This window comes from Sinocyclocheilus rhinocerous, unplaced genomic scaffold, assembly GCF_001515625.1.
Source record: "Sinocyclocheilus rhinocerous isolate Xijiao unplaced genomic scaffold, SAMN03320098_v1.1 scaffold2307, whole genome shotgun sequence".
In the NCBI taxonomy this organism is placed as follows: Eukaryota; Metazoa; Chordata; class Actinopteri; order Cypriniformes; family Cyprinidae; genus Sinocyclocheilus; species Sinocyclocheilus rhinocerous.
The window spans coordinates 523,974-545,056 of record NW_015642048.1 but is presented as its reverse complement, the minus strand read 5'-3'; the positions used below and the strand labels follow the sequence as shown (position 1 = coordinate 545,056).

The 21,083-nt window shown below is 35.4% G+C and overlaps 2 protein-coding genes across 2 annotated transcripts in view; both read left to right on the top strand.

Annotated features, from left to right (window-relative positions):
- The window catches only part of LOC107755356 (uncharacterized), a 12,337-nt gene extending 11,980 nt beyond the window's left edge, over positions 1 to 357 (top strand). Inside the window, exon 10 of the mRNA XM_016572134.1 lies at positions 1 to 357. This exon is cut by the window's left edge and continues 122 nt beyond it. The gene's annotated coding sequence lies outside the window, so the exon portion shown is untranslated.
- Positions 358 to 996: 639 nt separating this feature from the next.
- Positions 997 to 13,507, top strand: xpnpep1 (X-prolyl aminopeptidase (aminopeptidase P) 1, soluble). The gene is made up of 20 exons (XM_016572133.1): positions 997 to 1,126; positions 2,677 to 2,798; positions 4,881 to 4,944; positions 6,171 to 6,275; positions 6,550 to 6,642; positions 7,457 to 7,600; positions 7,728 to 7,823; positions 8,255 to 8,336; positions 8,439 to 8,649; positions 9,685 to 9,774; positions 9,852 to 9,902; positions 10,040 to 10,098; positions 10,346 to 10,423; positions 10,515 to 10,586; positions 10,817 to 10,877; positions 11,037 to 11,106; positions 11,188 to 11,361; positions 11,486 to 11,562; positions 11,840 to 11,938; positions 13,204 to 13,507. The coding sequence occupies exons 2-20, from the start codon at positions 2,682 to 2,684 to the stop codon at positions 13,321 to 13,323; spliced, it is 1,863 nt and encodes a 620-aa protein (XP_016427619.1). The 5' UTR covers positions 997 to 1,126; positions 2,677 to 2,681; the 3' UTR covers positions 13,324 to 13,507.
- Positions 13,508 to 21,083: the final 7,576 nt, after the last annotated feature.

Here is a 21,083-nt window from a genome sequence, read left to right as displayed (position 1 = left end):
CTTCACTTCGTTACTTTAATAAAACAGGACATGCTCAGCCCAACACCAAGAACGTGGCAAATGATCAATATTGCAACCCAAACCTTAAAGAACATTCCTCATTTCATCATGTTACACACCCACGCCCTTAAAAGAAAATGATATGATCATGTTTCACAATCGTCTGGATCTTGCTGCTCTGTTCTAAATGGGATTAATGGACATGTATTCGTTGTAAATTCCTCAAAAGCCTAACTTAATACTGTATTATACTGCTTCCCTGATTTATTTCTATTTACTGTATATTTTGTATGATGCAATCAGTGTGAATACAACACAACCCTTGTTTTCATGCAACACGCTCTATAATTTGTTATGTGAGCCTGTGAAATGAAGTCTTGTGTCTTACTTACACTGTTAAAAATACATATTTCAAATTAACTTTACATCAAAGAATCCAGAAAAACAGTGCAAATATCAACATCGATAATAATAAGAAATGTCTCAAAATAAGCAAATCATCATTTCTGAGGAATCATGTGACACTGAACACTGGAGTAATGATTCTGAAAATGTTAAAATATATTATTTTAAAATATATTAAAATTAAATGAGTTATTTTAATTTGTAGTAATATTTCACAAAATTGGTACTTTATTTGGGATCAAACAAATGCAGCCTTGGTAAGCATATGAGACTTCTTCTTAACCCAACCCATATACAGTATTCAGTAGTTATTCATAGGCTATATTAATAACTAATTATTAATATATTAACATGTTAATTAAAAAAAAAACTTTAACTTTTACTTCAAATAAAAGAAATATAAATTAGCCTATGTACACACACACACACACATAATAAAAATAACAAAAACACAAAACAAAATGACTAAACCTAAAAAAATAAAATAAAGTGAACCCAGAAAATATGAAAATAACATTTAATTCAAAATATTAACAAAAACTAATGTCTGCTGTCCTTGACTAAAAGTGGGCGAGTCGCTGTACGCGCCATGTGACTGGAAGAGGCAGTCTGTCACGTGAGCGCACACGGCATCACTGTAATGGCAGCTTCCTTTGCACACTAACACAAGGAACAGCAGAGTTTTACCAATAGTTTACATCTCAAGGCTCGCTTCTCTAAGGTAACTGGTGACTTGTTTGATGTCAGTCGTTCACTGTGTGTGCTCCACGCTCAGAAAACAGCAGTGGGTTGTGCAGCGTGAGGCCAACACGACTGTTATTGTTATTGTCGCTTGCATAACATGCGTGTGTTTTGATAAACGGAGAAGCGTCGGCGCTTCCTTTGAAAGGAAAAGCAAATATTTAATAAATAGTGAGTGAAACATAAATAAAAACAAGTATGTTTGTAGATTAATGTCATTTATGTTTTTGAAAGCATTGTATTTGGATGAACAGTACGGGAGACTGCCACACCTACCACGGACAAAACATAATACAAATAAATTTTAACAAAGTTTTATTTGGGTTTAACTTACGTTTATTGATACGTTGTTATGTCCTCGTACACTGCACATCTCCCGTCTAAATTAATGCTTAAAAACTGACTGTTTAAATATAGATTGTTTATATTGTTGAACTGTAAAGCTCTTCTATCCAATCAGCTGTCGATATGATAATTCCAGGGACGTGATTGGATGATGTAACACTGCTGTAGCTTTTGAGCTTTGTAGCTTTTATTTTGTGAATGAATAAGCCCAGGACACAGTGTTTCTATCTATCTATCTATCTATCTATCTATATTTAATATATGTATACATAAATACAAATAAAACTAAATTGTAATAAGAGATATTTGAAATATCTATAACTTTAGTATCCTGGAATCTTTTTAAAATATTATTATAGTAACCATGCTTTCCCACAACATTACTACGATTATTGTTAATAAATAATAATATAGTCCCTCATAGGAATAGTGTAAACTTGAATCAGAATGTTTATTTATTTATTCATTAATTAATTCACTAATTTGATTCCCTCATTCTTTGATAACAATGACAGAAAATGTGATCTTTAAAAGAGAAGGTTTAGTGGTAGTCTTTTGTAAAAAGTTTGGTAAATGGTTGCGTGGTCACAGGACAAGACGACGTAGACAGTAAATCTTTAACTATGGGATGGTCGCTTTATGCCACCTGAGAGACCGTCTGTGCAAGGTACAGGTTAACAATCTCATATCTTTCCAACTTTGAGCTCCACGTTACCAGTAAGTTCTCTGGTTCACAGAGGGAAAATGGCTGCAGGTAATTCTTTGTTCACAAAAGCCTTTTTTTTTTGCACTTATACACACACTTGCACAGTCAGAAACGTGTAGATGTCTGATCTCTCAGTGCTTTGGTAACTTGTTAATTGTGATATATCATGTCGATATAATTGATCTGATGTCACTAGCAGCGGGTTTAATTTATGATAATCTAATATCAAGGTTGCTTTTTTTTACAATGTTTTGAACAAATTTACATAATTGTGTTTTTTTGTTTTTTTTTGGTCTTGGTTAACATAGGTCTGAAAGTGAAAGGTCGTGTTTATTAGAATTAGATATCGATTGAAATATTACATTGGCAAATTGCTGATTGTTTTTTTTTTTTTTCACACGGTAGTCATTGGTGATGACTAGATGTCATCAATTGCGTGGTGTGTAAATTTAAGTCTGACTTTCTTTTTCTCTCAACAGACGCTATGTCTCCAAAGATCACAGTGGAGTTGCTCAGGCAGCTCCGCCAGGCCATGAAGAACAGCAAGTACATCACAGAGCCCATCCAAGCATACATTATCCCATCAGGAGATGCACATCAGGTGATATATCAATACACTAAAACCTGCTGTAAAAACCTTTGAGCTGGGCTCCACAAATGTGATTCCTGTGATTTAGAAATGTACAGACTGTGATTTATAAACATGCAGACTGTTTTTATAAACAGCTCAACTTGCTTGTGATTGATATATATTCAGCCTTTTGACAATTCAACCTGTGATTTACAAACATATAGTCTGTGATTTATAAATACATGGACTGTCATTTGTATAAATACTGTTTTGTATGTTTATAAACATTTCATAATGCCTTAGATTTATAAACTTAACAGTCTGTGATATTTAAATGTACAGACCATGATTTACAAACATATAGTCTGTGATTTTTAAACACATAGCCTGTGATTTAAGCATTCAAACTCTAACCCATTCAACCTGTTATTTATAAATGTACAGACTGTGATTTGTAAAAATCACTTCATGTGATTTCTAAACATTCATACTTATAAACATGCAGTGTGATTGATATAACCTGTGATTTATATAACTTGATTGAACCTGTGATTTATAAACACAGCATGTTATGTATAAATATTCAACCTGATTTATAAACATACAGACTGTTATGTGAAAAAAATAAAAATACTGACTGTGATTTATAAACATTCCACCTTATAAACATGGAGCCTGTGACTTAAAAATATACAGCCTGTGATAAATAAACATTTAAGCGTATAAACATTCAACACTCTAGAACCAAATTACATCATTCGCTTCAGCTGCTGCAGTGTTATTGTATGTGTGTTTGTCCCTGTTGTGCCTTTTAATTTCTATTGTGTGAGTGGATGGGCTTCCCTCACCCCCTCCTCTCTGACTCTGTGATTATGAAATTACCTCTGATTACGTGTGTGTGTGTGTGTGAGTGTGACCTCCTGCCGAGTGTTTTCCTTCATTCTGGCTGGTTAAATTAGCAGTAATTAGGACTGATTGCTGACAGAGCTGATCTCACTTTTTCCCTTCATTTCTCTCTTTTTTTCACTGCATCCTGTACAGACTGTGATTTATAAACATGCAGACTGTTTTTATAAACAGCTCAACTTGCTTGTGATTGATATATATTCAGCCTTTTGACAATTCAACCTGTGATTTACAAACATATAGTCTGTGATTTATAAATACATGGACTGTCATTTGTATAAATACTGTTTTGTATGTTTATAAACATTTCATAATGCCTTAGATTTATAAACTTAACAGTCTGTGATATTTAAATGTACAGACCATGATTTACAAACATATAGTCTGTGATTTATAAATACATGGACTGTCATTTGTATAAATACTGTTTTGTATGTTTATAAACATTTCATAATGCCTTAGATTTATAAACTTAACAGTCTGTGATATTTAAATGTACAGACCATGATTTACAAACATATAGTCTGTGATTTTTAAACACATAGCCTGTGATTTAAGCATTCAAACTCTAACCCATTCAACCTGTTATTTATAAATGTACAGACTGTGATTTGTAAAAATCACTTCATGTGATTTCTAAACATTCATACTTATAAACATGCAGTGTGATTGATATAACCTGTGATTTATATAACTTGATTGAACCTGTGATTTATAAACACAGCATGTTATGTATAAATATTCAACCTGATTTATAAACATACAGACTGTTATGTGAAAAAAATAAAAATACTGACTGTGATTTATAAACATTCCACCTTATAAACATGGAGCCTGTGACTTAAAAATATACAGCCTGTGATAAATAAACATTTAAGCGTATAAACATTCAACACTCTAGAACCAAATTACATCATTCGCTTCAGCTGCTGCAGTGTTATTGTATGTGTGTTTGTCCCTGTTGTGCCTTTTAATTTCTATTGTGTGAGTGGATGGGCTTCCCTCACCCCCTCCTCTCTGACTCTGTGATTATGAAATTACCTCTGATTACGTGTGTGTGTGTGTGTGAGTGTGACCTCCTGCCGAGTGTTTTCCTTCATTCTGGCTGGTTAAATTAGCAGTAATTAGGACTGATTGCTGACAGAGCTGATCTCACTTTTTCCCTTCATTTCTCTCTTTTTTTCACTGCATCCATTCATTCTGCAGAGTGAATACATCGCGCCCTGTGACTGCAGACGTGAATTCATCTGTGGATTCAACGGCTCTGCAGGTGTGTGTAACTTCAAAGTATTCACTTTTATATAATTGCGATATGACAGCAGTATCATTTAATACCTTTGTTACTCGATCACAGTGGAGATTTATCAACTATAGAGCTACAGAATCATAGGTGAACACACACATAGGAACAATGGCATTCATTACTTAAGATTACTTATATAAATAGAAATAGATCATCAGCAGACAGTATAATCCCAGATTAAAAAATTAAAAAAACTTGACAATTCTTGACAGTGTCACTACAAGGCAATGCAGTTCACCCCACCCCAATATCATTCACTCAAAGAATCATTCTGCAGAGTGAATACATCGCGCCCTGTGACTGCAGACGTGAATTCATCTGCGGATTCAACGGCTCTGCAGGTGTGTGTAACTTCAAAGTATTCACTTTTATATAATTGTGATATGACAGCAGTATCATTTAATACCTTTGTTACTCGATCACAGTGGAGATTTATCAACTATAGAGCTACAGAATCATAGGTGAACACACACATAGGAACAATGGCATTCATTACTTAAGATTACTTATATAAATAGAAATAGATCATCAGCAGACAGTATAATCCCAGATTAAAAAATTAAAAAAACTTGACAATTCTTGACAGTGTCACTACAAGGCAATGCAGTTCACCCCACCCCAATATCATTCACTCAAAGAATGGGGAAAACATACAACCTGTGATTTATAAACATTCAACTTTTCACGCATACAACCTGTGATTTATAAACATTCAACTTTTCACGCATACAACCTGTGATTTATAAACATTCAACTTTTCACGCATACAACCTGTGATTTATAAACATTCAACTTTTCACGCATACAACCTGTGATTTATAAACATTCAACTTTACACACATACAACCTGTGATTTATAAACATTCAACTTTACACACATACAACCTGTGATTTATAAACATTCAACTTTACACACATACAACCTGTGATTTATAAGCATTTAACCTGTGATTTATAAACAATCAGCCTGTGATTTGTAAACATATATCCTGTGATTCATAAACATTCAACATTCAGCTTTTGTTTTATAAACAATCAACAGCCTGTGATGTATAGACATGTATAACTTTATAAATATAGAGCCTGTGGTTTGTAAATATGCAGCCTGTAATTTATAAACATTAAGCCTTTTAAACAATTAATCTGTGACTTATAAATGTAGGCGCTGTAATTTATAAACATGCTTGCTCCAGGTACTGCTATTGTGACAGAACAGCATGCTGCTCTATGGACAGATGGGCGGTACTTCCTGCAGGCCAGCCAACAGATGGACAATAACTGGACTCTGATGAAAATGGGTACAGTGAATGTTAGCATAGTTTTATGATGTGCGGTTGCTAGGTCATTACTTTTGTTATCATATTGCTATTACATAATCGTGATAGCATGTCGGCCAAGGTGCTGCTTTTCATAAGTCATTGCAAAACATTTATTAGAATATATTCCTGAATTTGTGACTGAACTTCATGACTTTACTTAAATCAGTCTTGAGCTTTACATTGATTAGTGTATAATATACAACATTGTTCAAAAGAGCAATCCGAAAATGATTATGACATTTTGTATGGTCAGGGCTGAAGGAAACACCATCTCAGGAGGACTGGCTCGTCAGCATTCTTCCAGAAAACTCCAAAGTGGGAGTTGATCCTTGGATCATTGCTGCCGGTGAGGAATTCAACGACAAGACCATAATGAATATAGTTCTGCATTATTACAAACATTTTCATTCATATAAATAGGGGTGTCATGCATATATATGTTAGTGAATTCAAAATTATCTATTTTTTAAAGTAATATTATTAATTTATTAAAATTATTTTATTTATATTTTATTAAAAGTATTAATTGGTAAAATGGGCATTCTCTCATCCATATTAATCTAGACTACTGGAAATAATGAATATAGTTATCCATACAAATATTTTCATACATATTAGGAGGGATTTCATTTATTTTTTTTATTCTTTACATATGTGTGCATAAGTATTTTTTAAAAATGATAGTAATACAATTATTTTATTTAAAAATGTATTAATAATTAGAATAATTAACATTTTAAATCATGTAACAAATATATTGAATAAACATTTAAAAAATAAAATGAATATTAATTGTTTAAATGGGCATGACGCTTCTGCATATTAGTTTAGACTACTGAAAATAATGAATATACATCCATATGAATATTTTCATTCGTATCAGTAGGGATGTCGTGCAACATTTACTTTATTTCTCTTTATTTGTTGTTCGTTACATATGTGTAAATATACTGTATTTTGTTGAATTTAAAATGCACTGTTAAACTATTTTTCATAGAAACATAATTGTATTAATAATTAACATCCAAGGCTTATTATTATTCATTTGTACCTTCTATAGTATTTTCACATAATATTGAGGATGCCATGAGAGAAATCTTAATTATTTTAACTGTTAGACATCATGCTGGTGCATCATGTGTCTGTGATCGTGTTTTCAGACCAGTGGAAGAACATGTCTAAGGCTTTGAGCAGTGCGGGACACTCTTTGGTTGCAGTGCAGGACAATCTCATTGACACCATCTGGGAGGATCGGCCCGCTCCACCCAGCACCAAACTCATCACGCTGGGCCTCAAATACACCGGTCAGCACATCTCACTGGATGATTTACAGTATAGAGATATGACCTTACAGGTCAGTCATAAAGCATCCACAAGATTGTGCCACAATAAAATAAGACAAAATGTTGTGGTTGCTTTTTCCCCACGTAGGTCTCACCTGGCAAGATAAAGTTACAGCTCTGAGAGGAAAAATGGCAGAAAGGAAGATTTCCTGGTTCGTGGTCACAGCTCTAGATGAGATCGCATGTACGTATCGCCATACAGCACGCTTTGTGTGTGTGTTTTTAGTGCTCAGATCACGACTTAGCACTTGTTCCCTCTCCACTTTCTTATTAAAGAGCTCTTGTGTCAGATGTTGATAATTATGGACATGATTGCGCGAGGGACAAGCTTGTTTTGCCATATTTAGGAGGACAAATTTAGGGAAATTTAGTAATGATGCTGAAAATGTAACTTTGCCGTTACAGAAATACCATTACATTTTAAAATATATTTAAATAAATATTTATTTTAAATTGTAATAATATTTTGAAATATTTAGAGTTTAAATGCTAGTGTATCTATAAGTTTGTGTATGTAATTTATTATTCACATTCTTTGGCCTTTTTACGGCATGATAGAAGATTTATGAATTAATACTGAAAATATAAAAATAAAATCTCACTTTCTCTCTACAGGGCTTTTTAACCTGCGTGGGTCAGACATAGAGTACAACCCTGTGTTTTTCGCCTACGCGATCATCGGCATTAGCAACATAAAGTAAAACTGCATTCCTGGTTCTTCACTTTATACTGAAAATTTCCTAGATTTCAAATGAAATCTGACACTCATAGTTGTCCTTCGCTCCATATGTTGTTTTAGATTGTTTGTGGACAGTAAGCGTCTGTTGGACCCTGCGGTCCAGGAGCATTTGGAACTGGACAGTCCGAGCAAACCAGAACTGACCATACAGTGTTTTCCATATGAGTCTGTGTACACAGAGCTGCAGGCGGTTTGTGCGGCGCTGGCGCCCAAAGAAAAGATGTGGATTTGTGACAAGGCCAGCTGCGCTCTTACACAAGTCATACCCAAGGTCAGTCAAGATATGTAGTGATTTTGTGCTTGTGAAGACTGCAAGTTTTTACTGATGCCATTTCCTGCAGAATATTCCGTCTTGTTCAGAAATGTGTCATATTATTTAAGTTAAATGGTTGTCTTTTTATGGTTGCTATGCAACCTGTGTTCTAAACCTTAAAGGAATAGTTCACTCACAAATGAAAATGATGCTGGAAATTTACTCACTCTCACCCTAAATCCAAGATGTAGATGAGTTTGTTTGTTCATCAGAACAGATTTAGGTAAATCTAGCATTACATCACTTGCTCAGTGAATGGGTGCCGTCAGAATGAGAGTCCAAACAGCTGATATAAACATCACGATAATCCACATGACTCCAGTCCCATCAATTAACGTCTTGTGAAAGCTGCATGTTTGTAAGAAACAAATCCATTATTAAGAAATTTTAACTTTGAACCTTCTTAGGCCAAAATACGAGTCTATAATCCATAATAATGCTTCCTCCAGTGAAAAAGGCTATCCCTTGTTGTCCTCTCACATCAAAACCCAGCAAAATATTTGTTCAGACCAGTTTCAGACTGTTTTCACTTGCTTAATCTGTGCATATTTCTCTCCTGATTCAGACAAGACAACTTTTTAACTGGAGAAAACAATATTATAGATAGAGGACTCATATTTTAGTTTGAAGTTACAAATGTCTTGATGAATTTGTTTCTAAGAAATATGCTACTTTTCACTTTATAAGATGTTAACTGATGGACTGGAGTAGTGTGGATTATTGTGATGGTTTTATCAGCTGTTTGGACTCTCATTCTGACGGCACCCATTCACTGAGGATCCATTGGTGAGAAAGTGATGTTATGCAGAATTTCTCCAAATCTGAACAAACTCATCTACATCTTGGATGACCTGTGGAAAAGTACATTTTCACCAAATATTCATTTTTGGGTGAACTATTGCTTCAAGAAGTCTTGATATTTGATTTGTTTTTTCCATCTAAAGTGGTCGAATATGATTAAATATTATTGATTAAACAATTGTAAGCGTTCAGTCCCACAGATCTGCAATCCCATACACACCCTTATGTCTGGCTAAAGCCGTCAAGAACCCCACAGAGATCCAAGCCATGAAGATGGCACACGTAAGTCCACATAACTAGAGATATTTCAGAAATCTTCAGCTTTTTTTGCTTTATGAATCACAGTATGTTTATCACAGATCAAAGACGCAGTGGCGCTGTGTGAACTTTTTGCTTGGCTGGAGAAAGAGGTATCATTGTGTACAATTTACTCACTGGAAATATATCTAGGAGTTTTTCTCAGTGTGTCTGCTTTTTTGTAGTAAAATGTCCTTTTTTATTGAATGAATGAAGAATATATAAGAGCTTGTATTTGTCATTTGTACAGATTCCCAAAGGTACGGTTACAGAGATATCAGTGGCAGATAAAGCTGAAGAATTGCGCAGGTGAGTCAAACATGCTGCATTTGACCTGTAACAAGAATCAAATAATGAATTTATCCAGTGACTTAATTAAATGTGTATATATTTCTATAAAGAACTGCAGTTTGGCAGTGAGTTTAAAAAGCTTCATTACTTGTTTTTGACTTATATGAGATTGTGGTGTCACTTACTGGTGATCTGTGGAACTGCAGACACTGAGGCAGCAAAAAAAAAAAAAACACACTGTTGAAAATCTTTTGTTTCTATCTAGTCAACAGAGAGACTTTGTTGGGCTGAGTTTTCCAACCATCTCTAGTGTGGGACCAAATGGGGCTATAATACATTACAGGTGAGCTGTTCTAATAATCTAGTATTTAATAATACATTTAATTGAATTTTTGTTTTATTTTTAAAGTATCCTTTTCTGTCTTGTTTTTTAGGCCTCTCCCAGAAACCAACAGGACTCTTTCTCTAAATGAAGTTTATCTTATTGACTCCGGAGCTCAGTACTTGTAAGCACACAAACACTGCTAAAGAGAAAAAAACAGTCAACCTAAAAGATTATATTTATTTGTAAATTTAGCCGTTCCTGAGTGAAATGTAATTAAAATAACATAATTAAAATAGTTTTTTTTTTAATCGTATACTATAAGTCTATATTTAAAAATGTAGCTGTCCGGGATAAATAAATACAAATAATATCTACTATGAAATTAGATTTTTTTTAATCTTTGGTATTCAGAGATGGAACTACAGATGTGACCCGTACAGTGCACTTTGGCACACCCACTGATTATGAGAAGGTAAATAATCTCAAAGAACCTATGGATTTGCCATTTCCATTACTTTATTTTTTTCTTCTTTTAATTTTACTTCGAGATCAAACTCTCTTCCTACTTTAAAGTCTGAAAACGCTATTATAATGCTAACAATTCTGTCTTTCCACGCTCTGATCTCCACAGGAATGCTTCACATATGTCCTAAAGGGACACATCGCTGTCAGTGCTGCCGTTTTTCCCAATGGAACCAAAGGTAAGAGCCTGAAATCAGACAGTTGAAGCAGTTTGAGAGAGAGAAAGGTTTTGTCTCAGTGGATTGTGCTCTTGGGTTCAGGTCACCTGTTGGACTCGTTTGCTCGCGCTGCTCTCTGGGACTCTGGGTTGGACTATCTTCATGGTACCGGCCACGGTGTCGGATGTTTCCTGAATGTACATGAAGGTCCATGTGGCATCAGCTACAAAACGTTTGCAGACGAACCTCTGGAGGCTGGAATGATTGTCAGCGATGGTATGGAAATGCATACGTGCTTTATTTATATTTTCTCTCCTTATTTAAGTGATATCTTTACATCATACATTGTCAATTACTTCTGAGGTAAATTTGAGTCTTGTACAATTTTTTTTGTTTCAAGAGCCTGGATACTATGAAGATGGATCTTTTGGCATTCGGATAGAAAACGTTGTCCTGGTTATTCCCGCCAAAACTAAGGTAATGACTGCATCAAATCACACCTTAATCTTTTCATATTTATACCTAGAAAATAGCCTACTTTAAGTTTCTGATGCAGTTCATTGCAAAGATGCACTAGGTTAATTTTTCTCCCAGTGTTTTGTTGCTGTTGTGTGTGTGTGATGGCTTCATCCACACCAACAGGTGTCAGTATTGAGTCGAAGACATAACAGCACAAACTAAACCAAAAACTATTTAATGTACTTTTGAGAGATCTAAAGTATGATGTTTCAGCTTTTCCTTTCCTTTCTTTCAGTATAACTACAGAAACAGAGGTAGTCTGACGTTTGAACCGCTCACTTTGGTCCCCATCCAGCTGAAGATGATCAACACAGACCTGCTCACACAAAAAGAGGTAAAAGCAGGCCAACAGATTTTCTTATATAAATGTAATTTGGTTTAGTTGAGTAGTGTTAGGGTATGTTTACATGACAACAATGTACTAAATATGGAAAAGTTTTCCTTTGCATTTTTTGAAAAGTTTTGCGAAAACTACTTTAAATTTGTGCCAGGCCAGAAGTTGGTGATGCCACTTTGTAGAGAAACACTGCGCGTCTGCAAACATACCTATAGATTGAGCACGTAATGACGTCACTGTTTCTACAAATTCATTTTTTGTATTTTACACGATTATATTATTTTCAATAACTTTCGGGCCGCCAAACCACTGTTGCTGTGTAAATGAATGGCCAAAACATACGTTTTCTGTTTTTAGCTAAAACTAAAAAATTGTGTTGTATAAACACCCCCAATTAGCATGCTAACTTTATGCTGTGGCTTTAGCAATTAGGCTGTTTGTAGGCCATTTGTAACTATGAAAAAAAATCTCACAAACATTGTTTGTTACAAAGTGTTTATTTTTTTTATTTTTATCTAATAAATTATCTAAAAATGATTAAAGCCCAACGCACAACCTTTCATAGTAATACTCCAGTTGCATGGGCATCTGTTGTAGTTGCGTGCGTCTCCAGTATTTTTGTCCCCCATCCCCTCAGTTTTGTTTTTGACTGTGAAACCACAGGCCAGGGTCTGTTGTCACCTTGTGGACAAGCTAGCTAGTGCAAAAAAAAAAAAAACATGTTCGTTTCTGGCTACATGTGATTGCGTATTCTGCTAATGACAATATTTAAATCATTATTACATTACGCTTAGGTAATTTACATCAAATTACATCGGCATACGTGTAAAAATTAAAGTGTACTGAAAACTTACGACCACTATTGTGTGATAATTCACAACATTTGAGTAAATAAATCCTTTCAACCTCTATGAAATGGCTTTCATTATCCACCTTATTCCTAAACGCGGAAGTAAGCCTATGGGCCAGACTTCCGGTTCAATAACGAGAAGAATAACAACATGCAGTAAACGGTAAAACTGTTTGCACTACAAACCAGTGTTCATAATTAAGATGATACACTAAAATAATATGGTAAGACACACCAATGTGCAATATCAAGCAGCAAAACAAGCCGTTTTGTACAGCTAAAAATAGCTGGAAGCGAATGAGACCGGAAGCAAGACCCATACAATTTACAAATGACCACACGCCTATTTTTACGTGACAAATATTGTTGATAACTCGGATTGCTGTAATAATAGGTACTTGTCTTCCTGCAGCATGATTGGGTGAATGACTACCACAAGAAATGCCGGGAGACGATTGGGGCGGAGCTCAAGCGGCAAGGCAGGAAAGAGTCTCTGGATTGGCTGATCCGAGAAACTCAGCCGATTGTCTAAAAATATTGTTGATTGATTTTTTTTTTTGTCATCGTTGCAACGATCGCCAGTGATTTTTCCCTGTCGTTCTATCTCATTTTTGGTCTCTATCTGCTTTTCTGGTGGATATAATTCACGTTCTGCTTCTTTTGTAAAGCACGCTTTCATCAGCTGTTTTATGAGCCAATTAAACAGTGTGGAAAAAGATACGCAGCGTTTCTCTTTACATTGTAAGAAAAAGAGCAGCATGAACATTCTGCTAAACGTCTCTTTTGTTGTTCTACGTAAGAAAGAGCGTGATACAGGTTTGGGATGACATGACGGTGTGCAAACTGTTCTTTAAACACTAACTTTCTACAGCTGCATATAAAAAAATGGGCGGGGCCAGGATGATGCCGCTGGTGGGGCTGTTGGCGTAGTCCTGCAGCGTGAGTGGAGTGTGTATGGACACGGTGTGAGGGGGGATCCTGTCCTCCTCGTGTCCCACAGGCAGAGGGTTGGTGTAGATGTAGTGGATGCGTGAGTTGTCCTTCGGCCCCTCCTGTCTTCTGAACAGGGCGAGCGGGTTACGGAAACTATGGGTTTTCCTCACACACATAACACCCACTGGCTCTTCTGGAACCTCGCTGGCTATGGCGCTCTCATAGACACGAGCCCGTTTACACTTCCTGTGGCACAAAGATACGTACCGTTACAGCTATTAGACACAATTTAGGATCCAATAAGATGGTTTTGACCAAAAAAGATGGTGATGGGAAGAAAAATAATATTTCAATGCTTTTGCATTCAATCACAAAACTTCACTCAAAATGTTTACGTTCTCTTGCAAAAGTATTGCGTTTCCCTGATAAAGTTTGCATTCGCTTACAAAATTATTCCTTTATGCCCAGGTAAACTTTACGTCATCTTGCAAAAAGTATTGCGTTTTCCTGAAACTATTTGCATTCTCTTGCAAAAGTATTGAGTTTCCCTGAAAATCTTTGCGTTTGCTCGCACAAGTTTGCGTTTCCAACTTTGCATTCTCACATAAAAGTATTGCATTTCACTGGGAAAGTTTGTTCTTACGCAAAAGTTTTGTTTTCCTGAGAAACTTGGTTAGCTCGCTAGAGTTTTGCACTTCCCTGAAAAGCGTTGGATTCGGTTGCAATTTTTGCGAGAGAGCAAGTTTTGCAAGCAAAAGTTTTGAAATAAATTATATTGCAATGCTTTTGCATTTGATCACAAAACGTTTGCATTCCCTCGAGAAACTATGCATTCACTTACAACACTTTTGTAAAATATATAGTGGGAGAAAAAAGTATTTCAATATTTGTGGGTTTCTGCCATTTGTAAGGGAAAAAGTTTTTGTGGGAGCACAGTACTTTTGTGAGAGAATGCAAACGTTTTGTGAGCAAACGCAGCATTGAAACTAATTATATTTCAATGATTTTGCGTCCCCTGAGAAACTTTGCATTAATTTGCAAAACGTGTGTGATTGGAAATAATATTAGCTAGGAGGAAAAACTAGATTTTAATGCTTTTGCAAGAAACTCAAAAGCAATGACAAAGTATATTTCAATGCTTTTGAATTCACTTGCAAAACTTCTGAGATGGAAATAGTGAGGCAGGAGGAAAATCTATTTCAGTGCTTTTGGAAGTGAATGCAAAAATTCTCAGGGGAACACGATACTTTTGTGAGAGAACTCAAAATCATTGAAATATAATTTTCTCACATACTTCAATTATCATGTCTCCTTGGGGGATTTACTTTTTTCTTTCAAAAGTACTTTTTGTTTTAATTTTGAACAATATATCTAGTTTTACAATTAAACTGCAAACTTTATGTGAAATATTTTGCTAAAATAAATGTTTATTTGCCCTTTCATTGCCAAAATATTCAACATTTTTAAAGATTCTTTTAACGCAAGGACATTTATGCAAAACATTATCTGTGGCTTAAGTGTCCAGCACTTTTTTGTGGCGTTGTATGTCTGTTTACTCACCTTCTGTGTCTTCTGTACAAGATACAGCTGATGATTCCTGTCACTGTCAGGACGCACAGAGCTATTGATGAAAGGGTGATGTTGAACACCTTGACTTCTGTGTGAGAAAAGCGAAAAATAGATAACGTAAGCATATTTGCTTGGCTTCAAATGACAAAATATACTCTTTAAGATAACATGTCGTGATTGTCAAATGCTAGTAGATCATGTTCATGAGTTAAAACACGGTTTACTCACCATAGAGAGCGGATTGTGTTTCTGTGTCATTTGGTTTCAATAAGGCCGTCCCGTTAAGAGACAGATCGATCCCCGTTAGGCTCATGCTGCCGATGGTATGGGCCAAAAGTGTCCAACAAACTGCTCGGTCTGGAAAGAGCTGGTGAGAATATTCATTAGTATGAAGCCATGTGACTATGTGGATTTGTTTCCACGGAAACGCCGCTACTTCATCTCGCTAACTTCATTCAACTTCGACAGTTTGGGGTCCTTAAATATCCAGACCGCATCCCAGAAACACAGCAAAACAGAACGTTTTTGTACCTAATCCAAAGAATCCAGAGAACAGGATTCATTTGGAAACTCATTAAAAGTGTTTGCGCCAAATAAAGGGTAACTTTCATAACACGTATGTCTCTTTTAGCGGGGCCTGCTGCTGTCTGAACAGATAAACACAAAGCCTGCATTCATTAGCATTCATGCTTCATTTCATCTGGGACTTCAAAAACAATATTACACAATTAACTCTGGCTCTCGACATGAGAATGCTGGGAAATAATCCCATGATGCTCACACATTTCCCACATTGTTTACAAAATGCTGCCTATTCTTGATTTGCCTTCAAAGTTATTTTCTGGAATAGCTGGTTTCTATTTTTAGACTATCCCACTGGCCTTTCTGTTTATAAAATAAACAGATTTCGGTTCCGCGTTTCCTAAAGAACATTCCTCAGACACAAATATACACAAACATTGTGAATTTGGCCACCATGTGTATTATCAAGACTGAGACGGCCCAGTAAAACATAATGCAAATGGGTGGTTGACATATAAGCCTGAAAAATTTTTTTTTTTTAAACTTCAAATATTAGGCATAAAAAATATTGAGCTGTGTTGTACTGACTCTTGAATTTCCCAAAGGCAACAATATAGCAGTTTGGTAAACAAATAACAATTAATAATTAAATTGTCCTTAAAACTGAACCACCTGTGAACAGATTAATTCATCCTGACAACAGATGAGGCATGAAAAAAAAACAAATAATTAAACCATGAAAGCAAATTATCAGCAAGTATTTTAAGTCTGTGACACTGCCAATAATTTCTGCTAGGCAATGTAGGAAGATCTGACACTCAAAGTATTTACTCCATCCATTCATAGTCCGCAATCTTGTTAATCAGTGAAAGAACCTTTGGACTGACTGCCGATTGCTTTCTCGATGTGGTCTTCTCCACTTTCGATCCCTTCTCGGGGTTTATCTTAAAAAGGCATCTGTTGAATGGAAAAAAATCCTTAGTAATAAAACATGGACTGTAACATATGCTGTGAATATATTAAAAACAAAGGCAGAATAATAAGACTTTGCACAGGGCATGCTTGTGGTGGACGTTTGCTATAAAGACATGTATGTGAGAGGATGTTGTGCGTGAGACAGACTGAGAAGATTGTTTGTGACAGTGTAAGAGAAGATGCGTGTGTGAGAGTGTGTGTGTGAGTATGAGGATGCGTGTGTGTGTGTATGAGGATGCGTGTGTGTGTGTATGTGAGAGTGTGTGAGTGTGAGGATGTGTGTGTGAGGATGCGGGTGTGAGAGTGTGTGTATGTGTGAGGATGCGTATGTATGTGTGTGTGTGAGGATGTGTGTGTATGTGAGAGTGTGTGAGTGTGTGTGTGTGTGTGTGAGGATGTGTGTGAGTGTGTGTATGTAAGAGTGTGAGTATGAGGATGCGTGTGTGACGATGCATGTGTGAGAGTGTGTGTATGTGAGAGTGTGAGGATGCGTGTGTGATAGTGTGTGTATGTGAGAGTGTGTGTGTGAGGATGCGTTTGAGAGAGTGTTTGTATGTGAGTGTGAGGATGCGTGTGTGAGAGTGTGAGGAGTGTCACACCATATGACGTTTTGTTCAGTTTAGCCAATCTCTTTGTTAACTAAAAACAGCTAGCTTATACTTAGCATGTAAATTGCCACATGGCAGCAATGATTTTTAAGAATTTATAAGTAAAATTTGTAAAAAAGTGTTTAATTTTTATGTAAATAATGTCACACCATAAGACACAAAACATTGACCACTAATGAGCACATCAGTGACAGAGCTTTTTAATTAAAAATTAAAAAGTCAGAACTCACCTCTTCACCTTCCAAACCACTCCAGAGAGGACACTGCAGCTTCCTGGTTGAGTGTGGACCTCTTCATCATAATGATGTCCAAATTATTGCCCGTTCAAAATACAGATTGTAATGTCACACCATATGACGCCCATTTTATGGACAAAATGTATTTAGCCAGAACTTGCTTTAAAATCATGCACAGACATCAACACTTTCTGTGTCCATTAAAAATGCCTAATTCTGTTACTTAAACTGTAAATCTATCAATTATTTATACTTTGCTGAGATATATTGTCATATTAGTAAGGTCACACATAGTCCGGACAGTCACACCATATGACAATTTTGATGTTTAGATCAAAATTTGAAGTAGAGGTCTTTATACACCAGTAAAGCTATGGTATGCTGTAATAATATCTTGTCAGAGGAACAACATAAAGATATAAATTTTTAACAAATACCCATTTTTATTAGTATATGACATCATGGACAGGTAGAACTGCATGTCATGTCATCCACCCAAATGCGTTGTAAATTTTTTAGTGTCATGAATGTTTACTGCATAATAGCCGATTTACATATAATATTTGGACAGATTATGAAAGCTTTTACTTACAAATGACAGAGAATTTTACCAGACTTATAACTTAAAAAGGCATATTTATACACCATACATAAGTACACATAGATATAGTATATTAGTTAAATGAATTTAATGACTCGTCTGAATTGTTGCTCATGCAATGCTCAAACCAACCGCTAGATGTCAGTGTTGACGCTGCGATACTCGGACGCGCAGATATTTGATATTGTTATTATTATTAACGTCAGAGCAATATAACACAGTATACGTACATAAAATCATATAGAAAACATGTTGCATAGAAGTGTTTAAACATGTGCGCCTTACAAATAATCTTTTGAAAAAGAAACAGTTTTGGAGTTTTGCTTGGACACATGGGCCTAAATTTGTTTAGGCTATACTTTTTTGTATTGCTTACTTTTTTTCCGGTGAATGAACAATTTAGCAAGAAACGCAGCAGTAGCCTACAGGTTTGGTAAGGAGCACCGTCCGTCTATTGATTTTACCCCTTCAGAGACTGACGATTTGATGTTGAACTTAATTGTAGCTTATTATGTTTAACAAGTGCTCGGATATACACATTAATTCAATAACGGAGTCTTAAAAATATCTCCATTGCATTAGGTAGCAAATAAACATCGGACTTACCTCATAAATATCCGCTTTGTATCAAGCACGAGCTGGACGTAAAGTTAGGCTACATATCATAAAACGATTCATATTTCAAAATACTACACATAAACCGCTCTGAAACGTTTTAGAATGAGTCATGAATCTTTGACTTATTGGCTCTTCACTCAACAATATTTATCTTTGTAAACGTAGGCCTACCCTTTTTTTTCATGAGGAAATTTGATTTGTTTGGCTGTTGTGTCTCGTAATTTTATGGCAAATGGAAATCAAGTATTTTCTTCTCTTTTAAGACCTGTGCTGAAAGGTACAATCATGTAACAACACTGTATTTCAAGCCTGATGCCAACATGTGGAACAAATTACCAAATTACCATCTTGTTTGGTCTCCAGCCTGAACATGGGTTGTAAAAGAGTGCTAGGTTTAATTATTTGTATAAACGTGTTGCTCTTCATGTTGTGCCAGAGTCAATAGCTCTGATGCAGAACCGTGTGCCCGCCCAGCGCATAAGAATCCATGGGACCACTGACACCTCACTGCCCTCCTCAGTGTGTTTGCTGAACTGCCTGCTGGGTAAATCTCGGTTATACTGGACTCAGACATGGGTCTATGAGAGGCTTCAATGCTGATTTATGACAAATGCCAGTTATAATAACACAGAAAGGTCGTTCTCACCATTCGACAATGGCTGCCACACAAATAGGCTACCAAGCAATTCTTGTGGGTCGTTCCCAGCGATCTGCCTAATGTTTTCACAATTTTTCATTTCAGAAATCAATATTGTTCCTGCATGATAAGCCCAGGATACTTCACAGTAATGAAATATTGATAGTGTGAGGAATTCTGTTTGAATTAGCCTATGTGGTGATTTCATTTGTCATTTGTTGTTTATTTTTAAAGGGAACAGTCACATCATAAAGTCGTAGGCTATTCGCTGCCACGTTAGCGGATTTTCACGGGCAAAAATTGTTTGGAGAATTAGCCTACTTGGAGAAATAAACTTGTGAGATATAAACTTGCAATTGCGAGGGAAAAAAAGAGCTAGAATTGTGACATTAAAGTTGAAAAGACTTATTTTTTTCGTGGCAGGAACAAAAGATAAATGAATAAAAGAATTCGAGAAAAAAAAAGAATTCTGAGCTCTTATCTCATAATTCTGAGAATGCTGAGAAAAAGAAGTCTGAATTATATAAACTCAAGTAAGCCAAATTAAAGTTAGAGTTGTGAGATAAAAAAGTCGAAACTGCCTTCTGATGGGGCAAATTCCTATTGAAACGACTGGATTTTGCCCGCGAAAATTTGCCGAACAACAGTAGCCTAAATGTGATCGCACATTAACAGGTGAATGACACACTTGCAGAAAATTCATAAACTGCTTAAGAACGTTACTACATACTAGTAAAAAAAAAAAAAAAATTTTAATTTCAACAAAAGTTACATTTTATGCATTTATTTTACTGGGTTTAACTAATGCAAACTGGCAGATATAGTCTGATGAAAAATAAACATTAAAAAATAAAAATGTTCAGTAGCCTATCATGCTAAATATATCTGTAGTAAGCCCAACTAGCCTACTTACAAACCAAAAATAGTTAGGTTCTATGTTTCCACAGCTGCGAATGGCAAATCTCTGTGAAATATAGGCTGGACAACAAACTGCATCCAAAATGGGAACCATTTATGTGCATGTTGTACATAATATATCAGTGTAGTTTTACATGGACCATGACCCATTAAACAGACTAATAGTGGCTTTGTGACCCTGGTCGAACTTACATACATACAGAGGATAAACACGGGATATTTAATGCATAAACACACAATATATACATATGGACATGCAACATATAAACATGCTATAGTCACAGGCATGAAACTGAAATGACATGAAATTATGAAAGCAAATATTTAGTCAAATTCAAATTTTAAAATGCTAAAGTATCAAAACCCATATTATAATGTTCTAACAATTTGCAGCAGTTTCCTGAAGAAAATATAGTGAATACTGATATTGTCTTTCATACGTGTTATGCAATGCAGTCTTATCTACAGCATCAGAACATGTTCATTCATCTGAGAAATATTGCTTCAGAACCAGCATTGAAATATTAATACATGAGGTTCTTAGTCTCAAAGTCTGACTTCATCAAGCAAAATTGTAAATCATATTTCTATTCTTCACAAAGATGCTTTTGTTTTCTTTTGCTACTTTTTTTAATTAAATGCTAATTATATTTTACATAATCAAACCTGAACTCT

What these genes read in the sequence shown, in the direction of transcription:
- xpnpep1 (XM_016572133.1), top strand. Translation starts at nt 2,682, where the DNA reads ATGTCTCCAAAGATCACAGTGGAGTTGCTCAGGCAGCTCCGCCAGGCC. An exon ending in CTGGACTCTGATGAAAATGG is followed by an intron (nt 6,276 to 6,549) that starts GTACAGTGAATG and finishes TTGTATGGTCAG; the next exon opens with GGCTGAAGGAAACACCATCT. An exon ending in TTGCTTGGCTGGAGAAAGAG is followed by an intron (nt 9,903 to 10,039) that starts GTATCATTGTGT and finishes TCATTTGTACAG; the next exon opens with ATTCCCAAAGGTACGGTTAC.